The sequence below is a fragment of the Vanessa atalanta genome, chromosome 2, assembly GCF_905147765.1.
Source record: "Vanessa atalanta chromosome 2, ilVanAtal1.2, whole genome shotgun sequence".
Classification (NCBI taxonomy): Eukaryota; Metazoa; Arthropoda; class Insecta; order Lepidoptera; family Nymphalidae; genus Vanessa; species Vanessa atalanta.
In genome coordinates, this window is record NC_061872.1 from 5,712,247 (window position 1) to 5,734,875 (window position 22,629).

Here is a 22,629-nt window from a genome sequence, read left to right on the forward strand (position 1 = left end):
CAAGTCCGTTGCCTTTAAATTTTAATACGTTCTCCTTGAAAATGAATCAAAGTAGATTTACTATATTACTAGATTATGGAATATTAATACCAATTTAGACGTATTGGACAACGATAGACTTATTTTAGTAAAACTAACGCTTTATGTCGTTTAGAAGAGAGAATATGGCTATGGATTTTGTTTAAAAGTCGCGGATTAAAATGTCAAAATGTAGCGTAGTTTAAATTTCGAGTTATTTGAAATTTAAGTTTTAAATATGACACTTACTTTACGATAGTCCAAGTTAAACCTATTCAGATATAAAAAAAACCAACTTGAGAGGAATCGGTGAAAGTTTTGTTTAAAATTATTAAAAATTGAATTTTTTAGTGAATAATAAATTATAAAAATAAATACAATATGTGTCATGTTTGAAAGAATGTTTTTCCGTCATGCAAGTTCATGACAGTGCGGACATTATATCGTTTAAATGATTTTAATTTCATTGTCATCATCGTGACTTACAACGATTATTCACTTGAATACATTTATTTTTATAGGGATAAAATGTGTCTTGCGTTCCAGTCACGTAGACCCTTCCATTAACGAAATGTTTACATTCAAAATGCATCGCGTTAGTTATTTTGTTTATTTCGAGACAGAAATATTATCTGATTTTTAGTTACGTACTGTATAATATATGCAAATGGTCAGGGTTCAAAACAATTGGAAATACAGGAATGCAAAAACAATTTAATGTATGCTAAATAAATCGCTTTAATGTCTGCCTGAATAACTAATATGTTTAGATTTCGGTAAACAAGATAATGAAAAATATTTTTCACTGTCATCTCACAAGAAGAATATTGGTTAAAATGGAAGAGTTCATGTGGCTGTCGATACAACTAAAAGTCATTAAACTAAAAATTTAATTTAATAAATGAGGAAGACCATAAGAATATGTACGGACTGTGTGTCCGTGTGCGTAAGTGGCATGTGCTTCAATAACTGGTAATGGAGATAGTAATTGAAAGGACGAGGAAAACATATCCTAAATAAACTCAAATAAATAGAATGAACGAAAGCGAATGATATTTTTTCCTAATGTTACAGAGAGAAGTTATGCGGCGTGTTGCCGGCCCGCGCGCAGGGCTACATGTGGTCTCTCGCGTTCAGCACGAGCCAGCACGGCTTCTCGCTCGCCTCCATGTACCGCAAGATGCAGCGCGTCGACAGCCCAGTGCTGCTCGTCATACAAGACACCGATAACAACGTGAGTGCTTACGAACATTATCTACGAGTTGCCCTGTAACGTACCGACGCGTTGGGTGTGGAGTTATTTAATTTCCTGGCCTTTTTTTATTTTCAAACTAGGAAAAGTACCGCAGCGATACCCCGAGTTATTAAGACTCGAATTAAATTGATTGTGATCTGTTTGTTATTAAATCACATTTCAGCCACTCATTGTTGTGTAAAATTATTTTAACATTCCTGTATACATTCAGTTGCCGACAAATGATAACAACACTCTCATTGCAGGTATTCGGAGCGCTGACATCCTGCGCCTTCAGGCCTTCCGAACATTTCTACGGCACGGGCGAGTCGCTGCTGTTCTCGTTCCAGCGCGTCGAGGAGCGCCGTCGCTCGCAACCATCGCCTGACGACGGCCAGAAGGAAGACAAGGATGAGATCAAGGACGACAAAGACGGTAACTATTCAGATAAAATCTTGTTGCGTGTTCCACTGCCTCGTCGGTCTAGGCTATCCGTTATGGGGTCCTAGTCGAATCGCGATTGGGCCAGTAATATTTAAAGGATTTTTCTTTCAATAAAATCTGATCATGGAATTCGGGATCCTGGAAGCGTTATTCTGTTATAAAATCGAGCATTTGTCAAAAGACTTGCACGAGGGATTGAAAAAGTAAAGGTTACCTAATTTTCTAGTAATACTATGAAGTTGGCAGGTACTAGAAGGGTCATAAATATAACCTCATTGGTTATTTCATTGTTTTTTTTAATTTAATGAAGGGCTACTACATTCTCTATCCAACAGTATTATGTCATCTTATGATAAGTGTGTCACATCCATGGTTGATTAGAATCTAAGTGTAAAGTTTTATACGCGCTCTATGAAATACATAGCCGAATTGAAAAGTCTTCGTCTAACTGATATATATGAACTCGTCAACATACTTGGTCAAACAGAAAATAGTCTTGTTTGTTGTTGAGAGTTTTGTTTCATAATTTAATTTATTTTTATCCTTAATATAAACACTTCCTTATACTTGCGTTTATAATTGTTATTTTTTTAATTATGTATAGATTATTATGACGATGACAAGTATGTTATGATTTTCCAATGAAAAAAAAATAACTATTTTTATTGATGTTTTCATATTTGGAAATATGTCTTTTCAGAATTACGTTATTAAGTTGACATTAAATTTCAGATGAAACAGAATTGGTCAAGACTAAATTCAAGTATTGGGGCTGGACTGGAGATAACATGTACTTCATTCGCGGAAGTAACGATAACATTTCTATCGGCGCTGGAGAGTAAGTAGTATTTAATCTTTTAGTTTAGTTTTATTTTCTCAATCTATTTCCGAGGTTTGTTTCCTTATAACTATAGATTACTTCTGAGTGATCACTCGTTTTACAAAGATTGATAGCGAGTTGACCTCCGCGATCCATGTATGGGAACCAGCGTTAGATTATAATCATTCTCCTATTAAATGTTATCGATCATTATAACATAATTGCGTTAACAATTGGGATCGGCCGTTCAATAGTTAGTTGTGTACTTTCGAAGGTACCGTATGAAGCAGGATGCAGTAATGTGCCCATCATATCCCTATTAATGAACCTCAGAATATTTTGTTAGAAATTTTAATAAAAAGTAAATGAACAGCATGTAAGGGACTAAGGTTTCCAACCCTTTGAGGACGTTTGGAGCTAATTTTATCACGCTGTTCCAATTTTTTTTTGGTGGATACACATGTGACAGAATTTTATTTAAATTAGACTTAAGCTGGTTTCGTCCCGATGACTTCCTTCGCTGAGCACAAGTGCTCCGGAATCATCGGTTAAGATGCATAAAAAAAGTTTAATTTCGTTTATCAAGTCAATATTGGTATGTGGTGTGGAAGAATAAGTTTATTCAGTGCTTTGCATTGCTTGATTAACGATTGACGTTCCCGTGCACCCCAGCGGCAAGTTCGGGCTGTGGCTGGACGGCGACCTGTACCTGGGCCGCACGCAGCGCTGCACGACGTACGGCAACGAGCCGCTCACCACGCGCGAGGACTTCATCGTCAAGATCATGGAGTGCTGGACCTTCATCTGAGCGCCCGCAGCCGCCCCCTCCTTCGCATCGATAAGCTTTAGACTATCTTATGAAATTTGCTACGAAGATTTGACACTTTTACAAGTCAGTCTGTTCAACTTTGATACGGTCGAGTCTGATTATTTTGTACTCGCGTCGACTCGAGCGGCCGTCGCGCATTTCTAGTCAAACGTACTGAAACCCGACCAATGTTTTCATTCTCTGCGAATTTAGAGGCGCGTTCGGATCGACCTCCGGCGAGGGCGAGTGCATAAAACCTAGTCAATTGTCGTTCGAGTGTTCGCGAGGTCCGCGAGGTCCGCGAGGTCCGCGAAGGCTGTCCGATAACGATTACGTGTCAATTCAATTATTACTGTGCATTGTTGTTAAGGAAATTTAAAATCAATGTTACGTAGAGATTTATATTTAACGAAAGAATTATTGTCTTTAGCGACCCTCTATTGGTGTTGCGCAAGCGTTTGTCGATGTTGTTGTAACATAGACCGTGGATGAAATTAAACGTGCTGATAAAGCTTGCCAAGAGCGTAGATGGCAATTGACGTACTAATTATATAACCTGTTTGGTGACACCATCAGTATAAATAATATCATTTACAGCTTTCATTTAGTTTCAAATATTCGTTGTCATGTATTTTAGTCTTAATTTTAAGTTAGTGAGCATAATTTATATTACTTTCACTGTGATTTCATTAATATGGTAGCATTTTATTGTCATATTGAAGTGTAATTATTAATGACTAATATTGTAACTTTTAGTTGTAACTTGTAACCCATTCGATTACAAATTTTATTAATGATTAAAATCACAATATTCCTTAGTAAGAATGTACGTTAGGAGAGTACGTTCGATATATTGCAGATATATTTGTTAAATAAACAAAACATAAATATTTTACGATGTAATGCTTCAGTACCGAAATGAGTAGCCGATTCAATATAAAATTAATTAGTAAAAATTATAACATAGCTTTCTTAGAGCTTGATGAATGTAATCGTCATTGTGCTTAGTAATTGTGTCACTTAGCATGATGTTACTCAGATTTTATCTGGTCGTGTAATGTTATTTATTAATTATATTTTAGTATATTACGTGATAAACAACGCCGGTCGCTGTTGAGAGCCGCTCGCGAACGTTGAGCGCAGGCCGGGCCGACCCCGACACATGTGCAATACCGCCGGCCGGCCCGGCTCAACGTGGGCGGGCGGGGCGCCAGCCCGACGCTCGATGAGAAGGCATCCAATGGCCAGTCCATGTGCATGATATTTGATAATATAGATCGATATATTGCAGAGATAAATAACTTATTGTCATAATTACTCGATAATAAAACATACGTCTCAGTTACGACTACTTCTAGCTTGTATCGTTTAGTTGCTAGGCAGAGCGTGTATAGGTTGTTATCGCATTCAAATTATAGACGGTGTTTAAATAATCCTCGATTTTCTTATAATATATGTACACGGTATAATTGCTATATGAGATTACTATCAGATATATTTTTGTGAATAAATTCGCAATGTATTCATGTAATTGTCGACAGTAGAAACGAAGTAAAAGGTACCGTTAGCACGAACGTGTCGCGAGTGCAACTATCTGTCCACGCAACGTATATTGTTATCGTTTGTCATCGGGAAGTTGTAGAAGAAATTAGTTTTCAGATAATATTTATTGGCGTAATTTAATATTACGAATATATTCACTAATGACTTGTTGAGTAGCAGTGAGATATTTAATATTTATTAATTCTGTTGTAATTTCAGTTATTCGATTGATGCTGTAGCTGTATTGATTTCTGGTGATATATTATGTAATTTTTAAGTTGTTAAAATGTAAATCAAGCCATAATAACATGAGAATATATTCTTTTGATGAAAATAAAACGACTTTTACTTTACCAAACTATGTATTTTATGTATGAAACACAACCGTCACCTAATACTGTTAATAGTTAGAATGTCTTGATCGATGGGGTTCATGTGAGTTGTTATAGTCATTGTATCTCCTGTGGTCTGAGTTACTTCTGCTTTGATAATCTCTATTAACACGTTGATAAGGATAGTACTGTCTGTTGTGGCGACGCTCATTTCTACGGCCAGAATTGAAAGGCGACCACCATTTCTCCAATATTGGTGGTGTAGATGGTTCTTTGCTGAAGACTTTCATGAATTCCTCATCTTTTTCAGTAAACCTGTCTTTAAATTCTTCTTCACATTTTTCTAAGAACTCTCTATCTTCATCGCATAAATCTTTGACATCCATATTTATAAAAAACTGTTTGGGTATTTAATGAGGGAATTTGTAACTGAAAATGTTATTGAAATTGTTGAAAAATTGTATTCTTAAATTTAAATACACTTAAACCCAATTAAGCTGTAATGTTGTTAGACAATCCATGAGGCAATGCAATAAAGTATAATCAAAGAAAATCTACTTTATCAAATTGACTACCAAATATATTTAAATCATCCTTAAGATAAGCAAAAATAATAAAATTATATTTATTTATCGACCAGACAAATAAGTGCAGACAATCACAAATCACTCCACATTAACCCATTAAATAAATAGAATAATTACAATTTTCACTAATCAGATTGCCCAATATAAGGCCAAAGAATTGGTCATGAGCTTCAACTATTTTTGGGTTATGATGTTCAAACATCCAGCCAATTAAAATCCCACATTCAGGACAGAAACATGGTTTCCAAGTATATCCTGGAAACCATATTTCTTTCTCTTCCCACTGGAATTTAAGTAAATAACCTATAAATTTTTTAGGGAGACTTTTAACATAATGTTTTTATTGAATTTATCCAATCTTTTATCAGGTACTTATATTATTAAAAGGTAAAATTTATTTGTTACAAACAAGTTGTAAGGTTTACTATTTTTTATTTCTCCAGAACTAATGACCCAATTCTAAAAATTCTTTCACTGCTAGAAAGCTACACTATTTCTCAGTGGTATACAATATAGGGTATTAAGGGTATAAATTATATTTATATAATTATATTTTCTATAAAAATCGAAATCACTGTGGTAAAGCTGGAGCGGGTCACTATTTTTTTGCATTGTATAACTGATCATGGAAAAAGAAGATAAAATGTTATATATTTTTTTTTTACTTTAAATTTTTGTACTATTAAATGTTACGACTGAATTTTAAACCAGTTTCACGTAGCAGAAAAGGCTGAATCTTTGCCGGCTGGTGACACACAAACTTAAACTTAAAGTAGTCGTCCAACTGTAGTACTTTGACTCGACGTTATCACAGGAATTTGCAAAAAACTTTCATGTAACAGAAAAGACTGAATCTTTGTCGGCTGGTAACACATAAACTTAAACTTAAAGTACTTGTCCAACTCAAGTACTTTGACTCAACGTTATCACAGGAATTTGCAAAAAACTTTCATGTAACAGAAAAGGCTGAATCTTTGCTGGCTGGTGACACACAAACTTAAACTACTGTTTCCAAACCAGTATACTAAATTTTAGTTATTTGATTTTAAATCTTTTTCTTAAAAACTCCGACAAACACCACTAAAACTATATGTGCTTAATTTGTGTTAGGAATTCATCTTGTGCTTGCTGATAAAGGAAGTCATTGTGAGGATACATGCATGTGCCAGACATATTTATTAAACACTTGTTTCGAGAGCATACAGTATAAAGTAATGTATAATTTTACTAAGGAATAAAAATAGTTTGAGTTACCTCTTCTTGTCCAACGCAAGTACTTTGACTCGACGTTATCACAGGAATTTGCAAAAAACCGTCTTTCGATAATAGCTGCACTAATACTTCATTTCTATTAAATAATGTATCATTGAATGTGTACAAAGCCGTTGGACTGTGTTTAGAAGTAATTTTGTCCGAACTTAAAAGGTGACTACCGCAAAAACGACACAATATACCATCTGAAAGGAAAACAAACGTGTATTATTTGTAGTTAATACTTACTGATTAATAATAAAACTGTTGCTAAAACCTGTAGAATTATATTTTTCGCTGTTCTCTAAAGAACACGACAAATTGACAAATAGCAGTAGTAATAAAATTGTAAACATTACTATTTCCAAAAACTTCACACTTCGATTATTTTAATTTTTTTTTTTTCTCTAGCGTGTGCTATTATTATTTATTACGACTTTTAACCACGTACTTAAATGATAAAATGCTAATGCTTATGTCAAAGAACCAATGTTAACTCAATTAAAAAAAAAAACAATGGATAAATTGGAACAGTAATAAAAAAATGTTATTATATAATTACGTAATTAGATACGTCTGTAAAATTAAAATATAGTTGATAGAATAGATATTAGACAATAATGTTTTGGAATTACAATTATATTTTGTTGTATCATTATTATTTACCTGTTTGTAACTTAAGTTGAAAACATAATTATATTTTTTTACTTAGTAATGTAGGTATGGTAGATGTCAGTAAATACAAACAAATAAAAATACATAAAATATTTAATTATCTTATCAATATTCGCTTGAATAAAAATTTTAAATAAAAATAATATTGTTGTTAACCGCTGACGTCTGATAAGAAAAGAAAGTGAAACGCATCATATTTTTTTACTTCTGTAGATCGCGCGCATTTGCTACTGTCAAAGTTGTTTATAGTTAGGTTATTAATTGCAATTTTTAGATGTAAAAATTATACAGTTTATTATAATGATATAAACCTGACATTATTGTTGGTACTTATAGTACATGAAACTCTGTTCATCATTTAAACGCTTTTGAGGAAACCAGCTGGATTTGTGCATTAGCTGTCAAAAAGTACGCGAACATTTGTGCACTAGCATTTTTTGCATAATGTTCTCGCACAATGTATGAAGATGATAACATTACTTCTACTCCTAAGCGATATGCCTTAACTGAGGTCACAAATGCAACAAGTTATGTATCTCCTACGGCTAACCTCAAGTTGTTAACTAATGTGGCTTTGCAATATCCCACGCCGCCTCCGAGCACAGTGCATCGAAAAGAAAAATCCCTACAAATATTATGTGATAAGTATGTACATTCCTTTCTGTTCAAATAATAGTGCATAAAACGAGTATATATATATGACTGTATATTATTAATATATTTGTACTTTTTTAGATTCCTCAATTTGTATCCTTTACATGGAAATGGAACGGTCGAGATACAGTTGGATAGCACCGCAGCCAGGCTAGGAGTCGAAAAACGCAGAATGTATGATATAATTAATATCTTAGAGGCCATGCAGTGTGCAGTTCACAAGAGAAAGAATACTTACTTATGGCATGGTGGATCTCGATTAAACTCTTTTTTAAAAATGTTAAAAAAGCAGGGAGAAAACCTTAGGCTATCTGAGGCCCTTAGGGGTAGAGCAGCCAAGCCACCAGCTCCTAAACATAAGACATTAGGAGTCTTAGCTCAAAGATTTTTAATGCTTTTCTTAGTTGAACCACCAGTAAGTACCTTGAAAAGCTTACTTTTTTTTAATGAAAAATCAAGGTTTTGTTTAATATTTCTAGATTTTCAGAACTTTTCTTTGTACTTCCTTGTTTTATATTAATCAAAGTTAGTTTGTTCACAATTTTATCTTGTGTTTATGTATGTTTTATTTATGTCTTTCAGAACACTCTCATCAATTTAGAAATGGCTGTTAGTGTACTTATTGATTCATCGAGCAAAAATAAGTCAACCCTCTCCCCAGAGCAGTTAGATCGGCAACACAAGTCCAAAGTCAGAAGGCTTTATGACATTGCAAATGTGTTTATTTCAATTGGTCTCATTGAAAAGGTATCAGGTAATTTAATATTAAAGAAACCAGTATTTAAGTATGTTGGGCCATTCAAAATGAAAAAATCAGACAAAGTAGTCCTGCATACACTATCGCCCATCACACCTCTTTCAGTATTAGACACACAACAACAGATGACACCATGTCATATTTTTGCGGGAAAGTCTAAACGGAAATTGGAATTTACTACACCCAGTACGGATAAGCTCGGTGTAACAACCCCACCTCATACTCCGTCACATAAGTGGGATGAAATTCTACTTGTTGCTGACATGGAACTGAATAGAATTAACAATGGAGTCACAGTGTGATTTGTTTTAGTAGGAGTTATGACACAATGTCCACAAATATTCAGATCATACTCCTAGTTTTCATTGGTACACCCATTTGAATTCTAATCAATAAAACTCAATATGAAATCACAGATAGCATTACACTATAGTCTCTCTAAACTATTTTTATAATTAAATGGAATTAATCAAAAACATACAATAAGAAATCAAAAAAAGAAACAAATTCGACAATTATTGATGTCTTTCAAGATACTTAGATTCTGTTCAAAGTTAAGGCTCACATTAGACAGTAATGGGTGTATCAAGAACATGCTTGCCATTTGTTTATATGATTTGGCAATAAAATTAAGTATGAATTATGTGTATATAAGTGGACTTGACTGAATGTTTTTTTATATAAGTCAAATGTTGTATACTTGTCTTCCAGGGGATATTTGATTAGGGATATCTTATGACTATTATATACATAAATGTATGAAATATTCTCTTTATTATAATAATATATAAATTTTATGATATGTTGTTGAGAACAGAGGTTTATCTTTGTCACAGACATCATAGTGCAATTAACATAATGTTATTTGTATTTATTTTAGGAATTATGTAATAATGAATTTAATAAGACTTATAACTACACTATATATATATATAATATAAATTAAATATAAGAACAAAAACAAATTATTGAAATTTTAAAGCTTTTCTACAAAATGTTACGAATATATTAGTCATTCTCTATTGTATTAATAAAAGCTCGAAACTATTAATCTTATAAATGTTACTAAAATTATAAAGTGCTGATTAAAATATGAATATGAAGTCAGTACCCCTGGAGCCCTAGGACTGAGATGTAATAAAACTATATTAAAGTATATAATAAGTAATATTTATGACTATGTTATCCTATATAGTATATATTTTCGTGATTTTATCCATAATTAACAGTTTATATAATGATGTTTTGACAAAAAGTAAAGAAATTTATGCATTTATCACTTGTCGACTTTGATAGGTAGTTATTTTAATGAATTTTATATAACAAAGTTGCTTTTATTTTATATTTGTTCTAGATTACGTGTAATATTAAATAACTGGATTTTAATTTTGTCTTTTTATTTTTTGTTTATAACTGTTAAAAACTACTTAGTAAGTTACTGATATTTTCAGTTTCCTTTAAGTGCTGTTATACTATTGAGTTTGCCAACCCAGATCTGAGGAAGACGGGGATTATCAAACCATTGCAATTTATTTGAATTTAAAATGCCCAGGTGCTTATTTTAAACACATCCTAGGGGCTTATTCAGCAGTGCGCTGCGCTGCTCAATTGAAAAAATAAGTTTAAATAAACATTCTATCTATTAGATGGTGCAGCGCTGCAGCTGCTTGTGGGACTTTTCCAAATGCGCCTCAAGGTGATATATGAACATAACCTAAGAGAACAAGAAGAGAAGACAATAGAATACAAATTTATTAATCAAGGGTTCTTTTTGTTCCATTCATGAAAATTGCCAAACATTATATATTTTTTTAATTCATCTCAAACATTACAATTAATTTATCTCTAGAGAGGGGTGTCACTATCAAGATTTTGTTCTGGTTTGATAAATTTCCAGAACAGGGGCTGGAGTTTGCATCATGCGCCTGACTAATCCAATCATGTTACTTTGCTTCTATTTTAGACAATGTGAGAGCGTAACTTGTGCACTTTAGTAAAAATATAAAGAGATATGATATGTCAAATATCAGGTGCAGGCTTTAGGATTAGTTCAAAAATAAATAGTTTGCATGAAGTAATCACAATTCTAGGGTTTTATAATTTTATCAATAACAGTAGAAAAGAAATATACCTACTGTTATAAAATATATATTTATAGGATTCTACGATAAATAATTATACGATTGTAGATAGATATTTAAAATTGCTTTCGACAAAAATATTTATTTAAGAAATGTAATCAAATATAAATATTGTACATAATATATTGCGAGTGTAAATTACATGTTTCGAAATTATGTTAAGAATAAATAATTTAAAGCTTAATTAATTACCTATATTTACATTATAACAAACAATATTTATTTTTGTGCTTTGGCAAAAATAAGGTCAATTCAAAAGCAATTAAATTGACAAATAATTTCATTCTCCTTTAAGCTTTAAAGTTGTTTGTAATATTCAGTAGGTAGCATCAATTATAATTAGGAGACGAATAATTATTCGGTTTCACTTACAACAACTCTTAACTAGACATTTTTTTAGTATAAATTTCACTAAATATAATAACAGGCAACACTGCCATATAAAATGACCGCAACGTTTTAATACTGGCACATAATTGTGCTAGTATAATTTTTGAAATACGAATGACAAAAAAAAATAACATTTCAAATATTTATATAATCTCAAATGATCTATTCCTTTTATATTATCTATATTATAAAATATTTGCAAAAATTACATTTTAATATAAGTACTTAAGTTATACGTATTAACTACATATTAATTAATAATATCGCTTTCGATAAGAGTTCGGCTCGCTTGTTGCCAATTTGCACTTGCTTGGTGGGGGAAATTGGCGGGCGGCGGCAGGAAGAGCGGCAGGTGGCCGTGTCACACTTGCTCCACCATTGGAAACTGTTCAAGATCGGAACTCGGTAAGGTTTCAGCGTCAAAGAAGCTTGCGTGCAGAGCAACCACGGTCACGGTAGCCCCTGAAATAATAGACATTAGGAATTTAGGATTTATTTCACATTGCCTTCATCATATAGATTATTAAGATGATACAATTTATAATGAAAGATTTTTGTATTAATCAGTGATTCCAGTACGAATTAATTTGTATTTTGCTTAAAATAAATCATATTTTATGGTGGTTTAATACAACCCTTAATTGGTACATAAACATAATATTAATTTATATTTTCTAGTAAAATCGGATTATTTTAGAACAGAGGACAGAACCGCGTAAAAGCCTAAAGTAGTAATAATTTCCGCACCTGCATTCATAGGAACGAATGTTAAGTTTAATCAATTCCGGTCAAGTTTTCGTATTATCCCTTTCGGTGAAGTAAACATTAAGATTAAGACAATACGTCACTTTACCACTTGTCTAGTAAGCAATGACAAATCTTGATCTTGATACCGCATTTCTGAGTGACGAGGCAGCGAGGCAACTGTAAATCGTCATAAGCGGGTTTTTGCTACATGAAGGATTTTCCGAGATGGCGGGCGAAATTATTTCCTTGTTGATTAATTATTATATTGTTATAGAATTACCAGTCCCTACTTCGTACAAGATTATTTTTTAATATAACTGTATTTTTAAAATTATTTTGTCTCAAATATATACATATCTACTACATTATTAAAAGCGTACAAATTAATGAGTTTATGATAGAAACTCGTGAAACTGACTCGTAAATAAATAATTAAACAATTATTTCATCTCACCTAACACCCAAAAGAGGACCGCACCGGCGCCCGCTAACCAACAAAGTGCCATAGATCCAGCCGCTGCTACTCCATACTGTTGAGTCTTACTCAGTTCCCAACCACCAATCTAAGATTCAGAAAAGAGTTATAGGATATAGAAAAAAAAAATCACAATTCAATTAATTTAGCTTCATGGTTATTACTTGTTCAAACAGGGCACAGATTACGTAGTCCATATAGGATTGGATGGAGAAGACACAAAGGAAATTGAAATATCAGTTAAATGTGATAGGTGATTAAAAATAATGCAATTGAAAATAAAAGTGTTCTTGCATGGTAGATGTCACTTACTTGTGGCTGAAAATTTATTTTTACTTGTTAATATTATAATACAATTAATAAAGTATGATTATTATTCATGATAATATATACTGATTTATTCTGTACCTTCCAAGTGTTAGGTCCTGAGGTAAGTTTTCGGTATCCAAAGAAGCTCGCTACCATGGCAATCAAAAGTAATGGTGAGGTTATTCTGAAATTGATATTAAATCATCAATGTTATGTACTCCTAAGTAAACTATAATAATATCAATGGAGATATTGTGGATCAATCTTGGTAAACCTACTTAATGGTATTATTTAAGTTGAAGAGGTAAAATAAATGAATTTTCTGGTGCACAACATTATTCATATAGATAGACTTCCTCCTCTCATAGTTATATACAATTCTACATCAAAGAAAAATTATATTACTCACAAACAATAAGCAAATAATCCCAAAAACACAATAAGGTAATTCGCCTGAAAATATTCCACATTACGATAAAATCTTCGTGATAATCTTGGCAGGGAGGCTGGGACCTGCAAAAGAGTGCTATAATTAGATAAATGTAATAATAAAATTAAATAACTGTCTTAATTGAGGGAATCATGATATCTAATATCTATAAAAGAGTTTAGAAGAAACTTTACACATTTATTACTTTGAAGTGTTAAATTTTCATAAAAATTATTATTTAAGAAATTAATTGTATTCTTATAGGAACACGCTGGTTATTCATGCTCAGTATATATATAAGTAAGGCAAATAAACATGCTCAAAAACTAGCTATATAATTTTTTTCATCTCAGACTTTCAGTTAAGTAAAACAGTGCAAAAATGTACACATTTGGGATAACATATACCAGCCTGTAAGTCATGTACTAATATTGTTACATAAACTTATGAGACATACATATGGAGCTAATTAATTATTGTCACAAAGTCATTTGGTTTGAATATACTTTACTTTGAAATTCTCAGTGGCAACAAATTGTGTCCAAGCTCTGCGTGAAGATAACACTCCCATTACCAAGGCAGGGCCTGCACCACTCCGGACATGTTGAATCAATCTTAAAAGTACACATTTAAAAATTTATTAGCCTGCAATTGATAAAAAATATTTAATAAATGTAATAATTGTTAGTGACAAGTTTATTTAAATAAAAAAATATCTCTTAATAAAACTCATTCCATTTCTCTGTTTCTAATAGTCAAACAGAAAAAGGTAGAACTTATTCAAAATTCACATGAAACTTAATGAACATACTGTTTCAAAATGCTACAGGTGCTATCTATTTTGCTTTATAATGTTAAATCTATTTATTATTAAATGATTTCTAGCTCGTGTTTCTGCTATTATGTATTTGCTTTCTAGCTTCTTTTCTTCATGTACACATTTACATAAACATTTTTCCTAGGATTTTACAATCTCAACAACCCATAAATCTGGATAATTTAAACCATTTACCTAATGTAATGCACTAACTACGAAAATTAAGGAAATATAAAATAAAATATTTTTGTTTTATATTATTTACCTAATATAATGCACTGAATATAAAAATTATAAGCCAATACAAAATAAAATCATTTTAAAAAGCTTAAATGATAACAAACCACGTAGCATTCGAACAATTTGTTAGTAAGACTTACAATTCCATTTCATTCACATACTTTTGTAATCCTTTCTTTTCTGTAGTAGCATTAATTTCCCCTGACAGATCAATATTTACATTTTCGGCCATTTTCTGCTTTATTATATTATATTTGTCTTTTCTTAGAAATCAAGAAAAATAGTGTGTAACGTAAACACAATATACTGTAAGTTTGCCAATGTCAAGTTTGACATGTGAGACGTCAGTTTTGTTATTAACCTTGTATTTGCTGTCAGTTTCTAATAGGCTATATTAAAAGAAAAGTGAATTAAAATTTCAAGCACTATTTTGATTAATGGATTTTTAAGCATGTGGATTGTAGGCTCCAATATATACAATCATAAAATTATAATTGCTTATTTTTATGCAATTATTAGAACTTGTGCTCTGTTTGTGCTTACAATATAACGGAAGTTAATTTTAGGATTGTCTTAAATGTCTATGGATTTAAGAAAGGAAGTCCAACTTTTGCGTCATATCATGGCTGCCATAAAGCTTGATCTTGGTTGCTTTTCTTACGAAAGAGTGCTTGGTTTTCTTTGAAAGTGGCGATTTCTGTCAATTTGTCTTTTATTTACATGTCGACATGCTTTGTTCGGTAAAGTTTGTGTAAATTGATTTTAGTAGTGATATGGTGACAATGTATTCAATTTAGGAGTTGCAATTTTCTGCCAAAACAAAATGAACGACGGTGATTGGATATGTAGCGACCCGAATTGTGGGAATATAAATTTCGCACGACGAAATTCTTGCTACCGTTGCAATAAGGAAAGACCAAATGCAGCAAAACCTTTTAAAAAGAAACTTGGTACTGAAATTGGAAAGTCAGCTGCTGAAAAATCCCGCGGACTTTTTAATGCGGACGACTGGCAGTGTAACAAATGCGCCAATGTCAACTGGGCCCGGCGGCAGACTTGTAATGTTTGTAATGCGCCCAAATTTGGAGAGGTCAGTACTTTTAATTATTATTTCATTCTTATTATATTCAAGCGTTTTTCATAAATTAATTTCAATTTAATTTCAGGTTGAAGCCCGTACTGGTTACGGGGGAGGCTACAATGAACGAGGTGTAGTCGAATATCGTAGAAGAGAATCTTCTTCAGACGACGAATATGACGAATTTGGGAGAAAGAAGCGAAAAACGAAGTCAGAAGAAAAGGTATGGATATTTTATTTCATTTAAAATTAACATTAACAACCTTAATGGCAAGAAATTTTAATGTTCTAACAGTGTAAACATAAACCGCTGATTGTATTGTATACCTATTAAAAAAATGGCAGATAATGGAATTTGAAGCTAAGAAGACTTATGTTAACTGCTAAGTGAAATAAATTTTGAAGCACATCATTATTAAAGTGGAGATAATTTTTCCTGCCTTCAGGTTGGCATCACTGAAGGACCTGTAAACAAAAAGTTGCCATCAACGATGCTGCAGAAGGAAATAAATATGGACATTGTTATGCCGGTACCAGTTTCGAATATATCATTACCAATCAACAATATTCCTGAAAAAGTAAATGGCAGTCTTAGTGATGGTTCAGTATGCGACTTTCCTCCACTCAACAGAATGGCATTAAATCAGAATCAATTTCAAAATCAACCTAATTTTTACAGACAAGAATTAAACATTCCACCATACAAGACTAATGGGATTCAACGTAAACGTTTTTCCAGTATAGGTGATAAAGATCACACGGGGTCTTCAGGCTATGACACCAGTTCAAAGAAAAGTAGGAATGAGAGTAGTGTTTCACCAGCTTTAAAATCTTATAACCCAGTCATGGAAAATAGGGTTTCATCTACTAATAATGATGTAGTCTATAAGTTTACGGGCTCAAATCCAGCTGAAGATTTCGAGGTGATATATACTGTTGAAGAAAGAGTTAAAGCAGCTGCTTTTGCTATAGTTTATAACAACTGTAAAATTAGTACAGATAAATTTGAATCATTGTATGACAAGCCAGCACCAGACTTTAAGACAATTTTTGCTTGGAGGCAAAGACTTCTGGCAACTGGATGTTTGGTAGATTCACACTTAGAGATACCTAAGAAGGATCCTGAAAGACCTTTTAACAACCAAGTTGTTACACCTACTCCTTGTAAAAACAAGATATCCCACAAACTTCCTAATCCTGATGAAATTGCCATAATATCGGACAGTGATGAGGATTGTTCTAAAAATCAAGAGGTCAATAATCAGGCTATCTTTGGTTTAAGGCAAAACAGTGTTAGCACAGATACTTTACATATCAGTGGTATTGATAATGAAACAAGACCCACGGGTGGTTCTGTGAGCACTGTAGATGAAAGGCTTTCACAAGGCAGAAGTCACTCAGCATCAACGCATCATCGAACAAGATCCAGTTCCTGTGATAGTCAAGATTCCAACTATCCCGAATCAGAATTGGAGCAACTAAATTCAAAAACTTTAAATGCAAGAAAGAGCACTTCTGTAAAACCAAATAATGCACGGCAGTCAATTTGTGACTCTGATTCAGAATCAATTTCATATAATAGTGATGAGGTAGACTTTCGGTCTCGTATTTTTGGTGATGGAAGGAAAGTTAAGCGGAAGGTAAAAAAACGTACTATTCCTTCTAATGAAGTTAATTCATATATACCTGTTGAGAATCAGCCATTTCAAGGATATAGCACTCTAAAATTAAAAGAACAGTCCCCATTAGTGACAGGAAACATTTACTTGTCCAATTTCCAAAATATGAGTGTAAATCAAAGAACTCAAGATACACATACACTGGACACCGATGGCTACTCCAGTGAATATGTGCCTACAAAGCTGGGTGCGAAGGTCAAAAACAATTACCAGGATTTTAAAAATAATGTAAAGAAAAGAGGATTTTGGGCGAAGGGTAATGGAAATGCATTTTCAAATACACCAAAAAAAACCACTAGAGAACATAAAGATATTATTGTTGAAAATCCAACTACAAACTACATAGATTCCCAAGGATACGTTGCACAGGTTCCAGGCTTAGAAAGGCGAATTGAGGACTTTACTAAAGATGAAATTGATAGTTGTGTAATAGCAGATCAATACATGCCATTTGATAAGCCAATGGAAATAGTAACAAATGTTTTGAAATCATCTGAAAATTCGTCTCGCGTTTTTGACATTGTTCAATCGAATACGACTGTAAAAAATAAAAGTATCATGGACATTTTTGGCAATAACGAACATGAACCAGAAAATCCTGAGAGAAACAATGATATAGCTAATTTTGACAGTGCCCGAAAAAAGTACGAAACAGAATGGGATGAGGATGATGACGCTCTTTATAAAAATTCTGACTCAATTGATGTGTCACTTGAGAGTATACATTGTAAGCGTACACCATCACCGCCTAATATTGGATCAATACGCTCCGAGAGTCCTATGACAAATATGTTATATGGTACAAGTTCAGATGCGCAAAACACGACGGAAACAAATATAGTGAACGAAAATATTATAACAGATAAACGCGATATGTTATTAGGTTTACTAAAAGACTTGCAAGAAAATGACGAACAATTAATTACTAATGATATGTCCACTACACCCGTATCTATAACTTCAGTATTAAAGAAAAGGGAATCAAATGAAAATTTAAATAAACCACAATCTATTAAACCGAATTCCATTATAAATAAACCACAAACCAATCTGATAGAACGATGTGAAATGAAATGTACCACAGAAAATAAAGAATTATTTTTGTCGCCACCGGCACCTGAAATAAAGCCTAAAGTAGTAAGTCCATCGAAAAGAGTACATGTATTGGAATCAATAACTATTAGAGCAGATAACCGAAAAGATACTTTAAAATTGAATCAAATATGTGGAGAAAAACATGAGCCAGTCAATAGATCACCAATGAAACAAATGATAGAAAACCCGTCAAAAGGTGCAATAAATAATGACGTTAATAAATCTCAAATGCAACAAAACACTATGCCTTTTGATCTTTCAAACATATTATCAAATATAAATACAAATACACTTCTACTCGCTCTCCAAAATTTACAACAAATGTCTCAACGGCCAAGTGATAATATAAATCATAAACAAACAGCTAGTTGCCAGCATAATGGAAATCACATTGAAGAGGGAACATTAGAAACAATTAATTTAACTAATGATGAAGATTGGGAGAAAGAATCAAATCAAGATGAAAGTATAGAAAGAGAATTAGAAAAATTAGATGGAAACACTGGTGATACTTCTTTTTTAAGTGATATTTTTGATCCGGGACCAGTTTCACTACCGCCGAATGTTAACACAAAACTAAACATTAATCTTAAAAATACAAATGACATCAAAAATCAAACGACACATTTAAATGAGAATGCGCCAGTGATAGGGAATTTTAAGAGCTTTGCATTGCCGAAACCCATTTTGTTAAATAGATTGAAATTGTCAGTCAAACAGCCAGACAAGAATGCCAAGACTGGTGAAGGGAAAAGAGTCAAACGAAAGAAAAAGGTTTGTATGAAACATATTGAAGAGTGTGAAGATATATTATTTGTAACATGTCATGCTATTATATAATATAGAAAATAAATATAATTAAGAGCGTTTACTAGATTTCGACAAAGATAGGACACTTTTCAATACAATTCATTATACATTTTCTTATTTTTAAAAAGTGAGCTTGTGAGCTTTATTTTGGTCAAGACAAAAACCAATAAAATTACTTAATTTAATAATAGTATTAAATACAATTTACTAGAATATCGATCACTGAAAGACACTCAATATGTTATTATCAAATAGTTCATTACTTCAGTATATTTTGATTATGGTTTAGTATATTATTTAAATATAATTAATCAAGATTTTTCATTATAAGTCATAAGACTGATGTCTTGAGATTGAACATACATGCGGATTAACGGCCCGTAAGTGCTAAAGCAGCGGTGATTTTGATAAACGCTCTTAACGTATTATTCAATTTAAAATTAACTTTGGAAATATTTTTTTATAATATACATTTTTTTATGATAGCATGATATTTAAAAATATGTCTTTACGTTGGCAAACTGGTGGGAAGATATTGAGAGTTCCATTTGTTGCAGACTAAGCCATCTGGTTCTCAAGAAGGCGAGGCTGGGGAGGAGGACGACGAGGAAGAGTCAGGGGATGAAGCTGATCTCTCTAAGTATGATCTATGGGGCAGCGATGGGGAACAGGGCAACTCTTCCAAAATGGGTTAGCGGTGTTGATTTTGCGATGTACTTAGTGTTTTGTTAGGTTTAAAAACTAATAAAAATAATATAATATAGTCCGAATAGTCCGTTACAGCCCGAATAGACTATTAATTATACATAACTTACATTCCAGCTAATGACGATAAACAGAAAGACAATGAAAGCCCTAAAGACGATAGCTCTAATACTATAGACAAAAATGGAAGAACAGAAACAAAAAGTAAAAAAAGGTAAGCTTTGTTTGGTCATTAAGTTATTTATAATCTTATTATTAAGGGTAAATAATTGTTTTTTTTTTTAATATAAATATGTTATCGTTGTAGATCGAGAAGTTCGTCATCATCATCCACTTCTTCATCGAGTTCCAGTTCTAGTCACAGTTCCTCGCAAACGCCCAAAAACAAGTAAGTAAATAACATGAAAAAGATGACTATTTAGCTGTCGTTGAACCTCATTTTATGAGAAGTGATAAAACATCAATCCTCTCTGATATGTTACTATATCGAGAAGTAGTAGTTTATTTGCATTTAGAACATTTACAACATGTTTTATTGTAAGCTTAGTAGAGCATTTTCCAATTATCTTAGGAAAAATAACATAGTATGATTGTACAATTTGAATTATCGCAGCTATCATATTGTTACATGTTTAAAAATCATAAAATATCTTAAAAAAAACTAACGACGCTGCAAACTAATAACAAAAAGCATACAAATATCTGTCCATTATTATCATTTAATAAGTCTTAAAGAAGTAAGAACCGAGAAAATATATTTTTTGTCAGACAGATATTTATGTATTGTTATTTTTATTAAATCCTCATATCGATAATTATTTCAGATTCGATGATTTTAACTTAAACAGTGAGCGGGAATCGCAGCACGGGTCGCCGAGAGGCCGTAAGTCGCGCTCGAGGTCGCGATCGCCACGATCTCGCTCAGCGAGCATCCCCTCCCGACGGAAGTCGCGAGACAGCAGGTCCGGTGGAGAAACCAGGTTCGTAGTTTTGTTTATGTACTCGTATATGTTTGGGTACTAGAAATAACTAACTTAATTTATATCTTAAAATAAATAGTTGTAAACTTCCAGAGTTATCTATACTAATGTTATAAATGCGAAAGTAACTCTGCCCGTTACCTCTTGAAGCTTAAACCGCTGAACCGATTTCGATGAAATATGGTACGGAGATAGTTTGAACCTTGAGATAGGTTGAAGGACATAGCCTACTTATTTTTAATTTACCCTTCGAGAGAGCGTAGGTAAGAGGGGGTGACGGTTTGTGTGTTATTGGTAACGTTTTATAAACTTCGCGCGAGTAAAGCCTCAGGTTCGGCTAGTATATTTTATTGCTTATCTGTCCATAACACACAGTTTTGACATGTGTTGTACTAAAATAATACCAGTCGATACAAAATAAATTAAATTAATAAAAGTATAAGATTTATTTTATTATAAGTTTACAAATGAATCCCGTTAAAGAAACATGGTAATTGACACAATTATGTGGGAGTGATAAGCGAGTCGAAGCCTTAAGATGTAGCATAATATTTTGCTCAATAAATGTAGGGATAATACTTAGGACAGTTATTTAAGTAATATATATTATTTAGAACTAATTTTGGTGTCGGCAATAATTAAAGACATCGTGAAGAAACTGTCTGTAAAATAAATTATTTTAATATTAGCAAAGATAGAAAATTTGTTTATTATAGTACATATTTTGTATATTAATGATATAACAACAAAATTAATCAATTTAATTGACTTCGTTAGTAGGAGTCATGACACATCCCGCGAGAAGGAGAGATCTCGCGATCATGACCGACGGGACAAGTCCCGAGGTTCCCGTGAGCGCAAGGAGCGTCGATACAGCCGGGATGGGGCTAGTAATCACTACAGTGCTAGAGGAAGACATCGCTAAATCACACACACTTAAAAAATTACCAACTCGTCCTCGTCGTGATACCTCTTGAAGTGTTTTGGACTTTAAACTAATGGTTGCTGGATTAACTATTTATCAAAATTTATATTATTTGAAACCTGCTACGTAGTAAGCGTATAGAGTTGTTTCTTTACATATAGCGGCAAAATTGTTCTACGCATTTTTTCTGTAACTATTATTCTAGTAAGAGAAATGTAATAGTTGTTAAAGTTCATAGTAATTCATACATATTATGAATTAATGTTGGTTTTTATAATTGGAAATTGATCAAGATTACGTTGGTAATTTGTAAAGATGATTAAATAATAATATCAACCGCACATCCCTCTAGATGTAAAAAGCTCGGACTTTATATAGCATTTATGATTCGATACAGTTGAAATGTTTCAATCAGTAACTCGAAGGTGTCAACTTGTGATCTTTGTTTTTTTTTTTTCGATTTGTAAATATTAGATATCGTAATGGCTTTGCTGTAAATTAGACCTAAGCAAATTCCATATTTTCCATTAAGAAATACACTTGGATATTGGAAAATATTTCCGTTATGACTTAGTGACTATGTAACTATCGATATTTTATAAGAATATGTGGTAATTGATTTACCAATAAACACGAAATGACTTTTTTGATTTTTTATTTTTACTTATTTATAAGTAATTAGTGTT

General features: G+C 32.5%; 5 protein-coding genes across 22 annotated transcripts in view; 3 read left to right on the forward strand and 2 right to left on the reverse strand.

Moving 5' to 3' along the window:
- The window catches only part of LOC125075638 (TLD domain-containing protein 2), an 89,576-nt gene extending 84,376 nt beyond the window's left edge, over positions 1 to 5,200 (forward strand). For all 15 annotated transcript variants that reach the window (XM_047687376.1, XM_047687373.1, XM_047687390.1 and 12 more), the window contains 4 exons: positions 1,093 to 1,252; positions 1,519 to 1,687; positions 2,429 to 2,534; positions 3,189 to 5,200. In XM_047687376.1, coding sequence (XP_047543332.1) covers positions 1,093 to 1,252; positions 1,519 to 1,687; positions 2,429 to 2,534; positions 3,189 to 3,324 — 571 coding nt within the window. In that variant the 3' untranslated portion in view covers positions 3,325 to 5,200. The remainder of the gene's footprint in view (positions 1 to 1,092; positions 1,253 to 1,518; positions 1,688 to 2,428; positions 2,535 to 3,188) is intronic.
- Positions 5,201 to 5,440: 240 nt separating this feature from the next.
- LOC125075704 lies at positions 5,441 to 7,529 on the reverse strand. The gene is made up of 4 exons (XM_047687418.1): positions 7,314 to 7,529; positions 7,040 to 7,242; positions 5,903 to 6,068; positions 5,441 to 5,627 (listed from the first exon to the last, which is right to left on the reverse strand). Exons 1-4 carry the CDS (start codon positions 7,390 to 7,392, stop codon positions 5,587 to 5,589), a joined length of 489 nt encoding a protein of 162 aa, XP_047543374.1. The 5' UTR covers positions 7,393 to 7,529; the 3' UTR covers positions 5,441 to 5,586.
- A 380-nt stretch (positions 7,530 to 7,909) lies between these two features.
- LOC125075681 (transcription factor E2F7-like) lies at positions 7,910 to 10,466 on the forward strand. The gene is made up of 3 exons (XM_047687391.1): positions 7,910 to 8,356; positions 8,447 to 8,780; positions 8,948 to 10,466. Exons 1-3 carry the CDS (start codon positions 8,169 to 8,171, stop codon positions 9,422 to 9,424), a joined length of 999 nt encoding a protein of 332 aa, XP_047543347.1. The 5' UTR covers positions 7,910 to 8,168; the 3' UTR covers positions 9,425 to 10,466.
- Positions 10,467 to 11,324: 858 nt separating this feature from the next.
- Positions 11,325 to 14,986, reverse strand: LOC125075688 (prenylated Rab acceptor protein 1). Of its 2 annotated transcripts, none has more exons than XM_047687409.1 (6): positions 14,833 to 14,986; positions 14,126 to 14,228; positions 13,594 to 13,697; positions 13,284 to 13,368; positions 12,855 to 12,963; positions 11,325 to 12,115 (listed from the first exon to the last, which is right to left on the reverse strand). In XM_047687409.1, exons 1-6 carry the CDS (start codon positions 14,901 to 14,903, stop codon positions 12,015 to 12,017), a joined length of 573 nt encoding a protein of 190 aa, XP_047543365.1. In that variant the 5' UTR covers positions 14,904 to 14,986; the 3' UTR covers positions 11,325 to 12,014. The 2 variants fall into 2 exon arrangements, with proteins under 2 accessions (XP_047543365.1, XP_047543356.1); XM_047687400.1 differs by having other exon boundaries at positions 14,812 to 14,986.
- A 298-nt stretch (positions 14,987 to 15,284) lies between these two features.
- LOC125071011 (GATA zinc finger domain-containing protein 7) lies at positions 15,285 to 22,588 on the forward strand. 3 transcript variants are annotated; one of them, XM_047681061.1, is made up of 8 exons: positions 15,285 to 15,761; positions 15,838 to 15,972; positions 16,196 to 19,297; positions 19,891 to 20,023; positions 20,156 to 20,252; positions 20,346 to 20,426; positions 20,863 to 21,018; positions 21,796 to 22,588. In XM_047681061.1, the coding sequence occupies exons 1-8, from the start codon at positions 15,495 to 15,497 to the stop codon at positions 21,941 to 21,943; spliced, it is 4,119 nt and encodes a 1,372-aa protein (XP_047537017.1). In that variant the 5' UTR covers positions 15,285 to 15,494; the 3' UTR covers positions 21,944 to 22,588. The 3 variants fall into 3 exon arrangements, with proteins under 3 accessions (XP_047537017.1, XP_047537025.1, XP_047537033.1); XM_047681069.1 differs by having other exon boundaries at positions 21,799 to 22,588; XM_047681077.1 differs by having other exon boundaries at positions 20,887 to 21,018.
- The last annotated feature ends 41 nt before the right edge of the window (positions 22,589 to 22,629 follow it).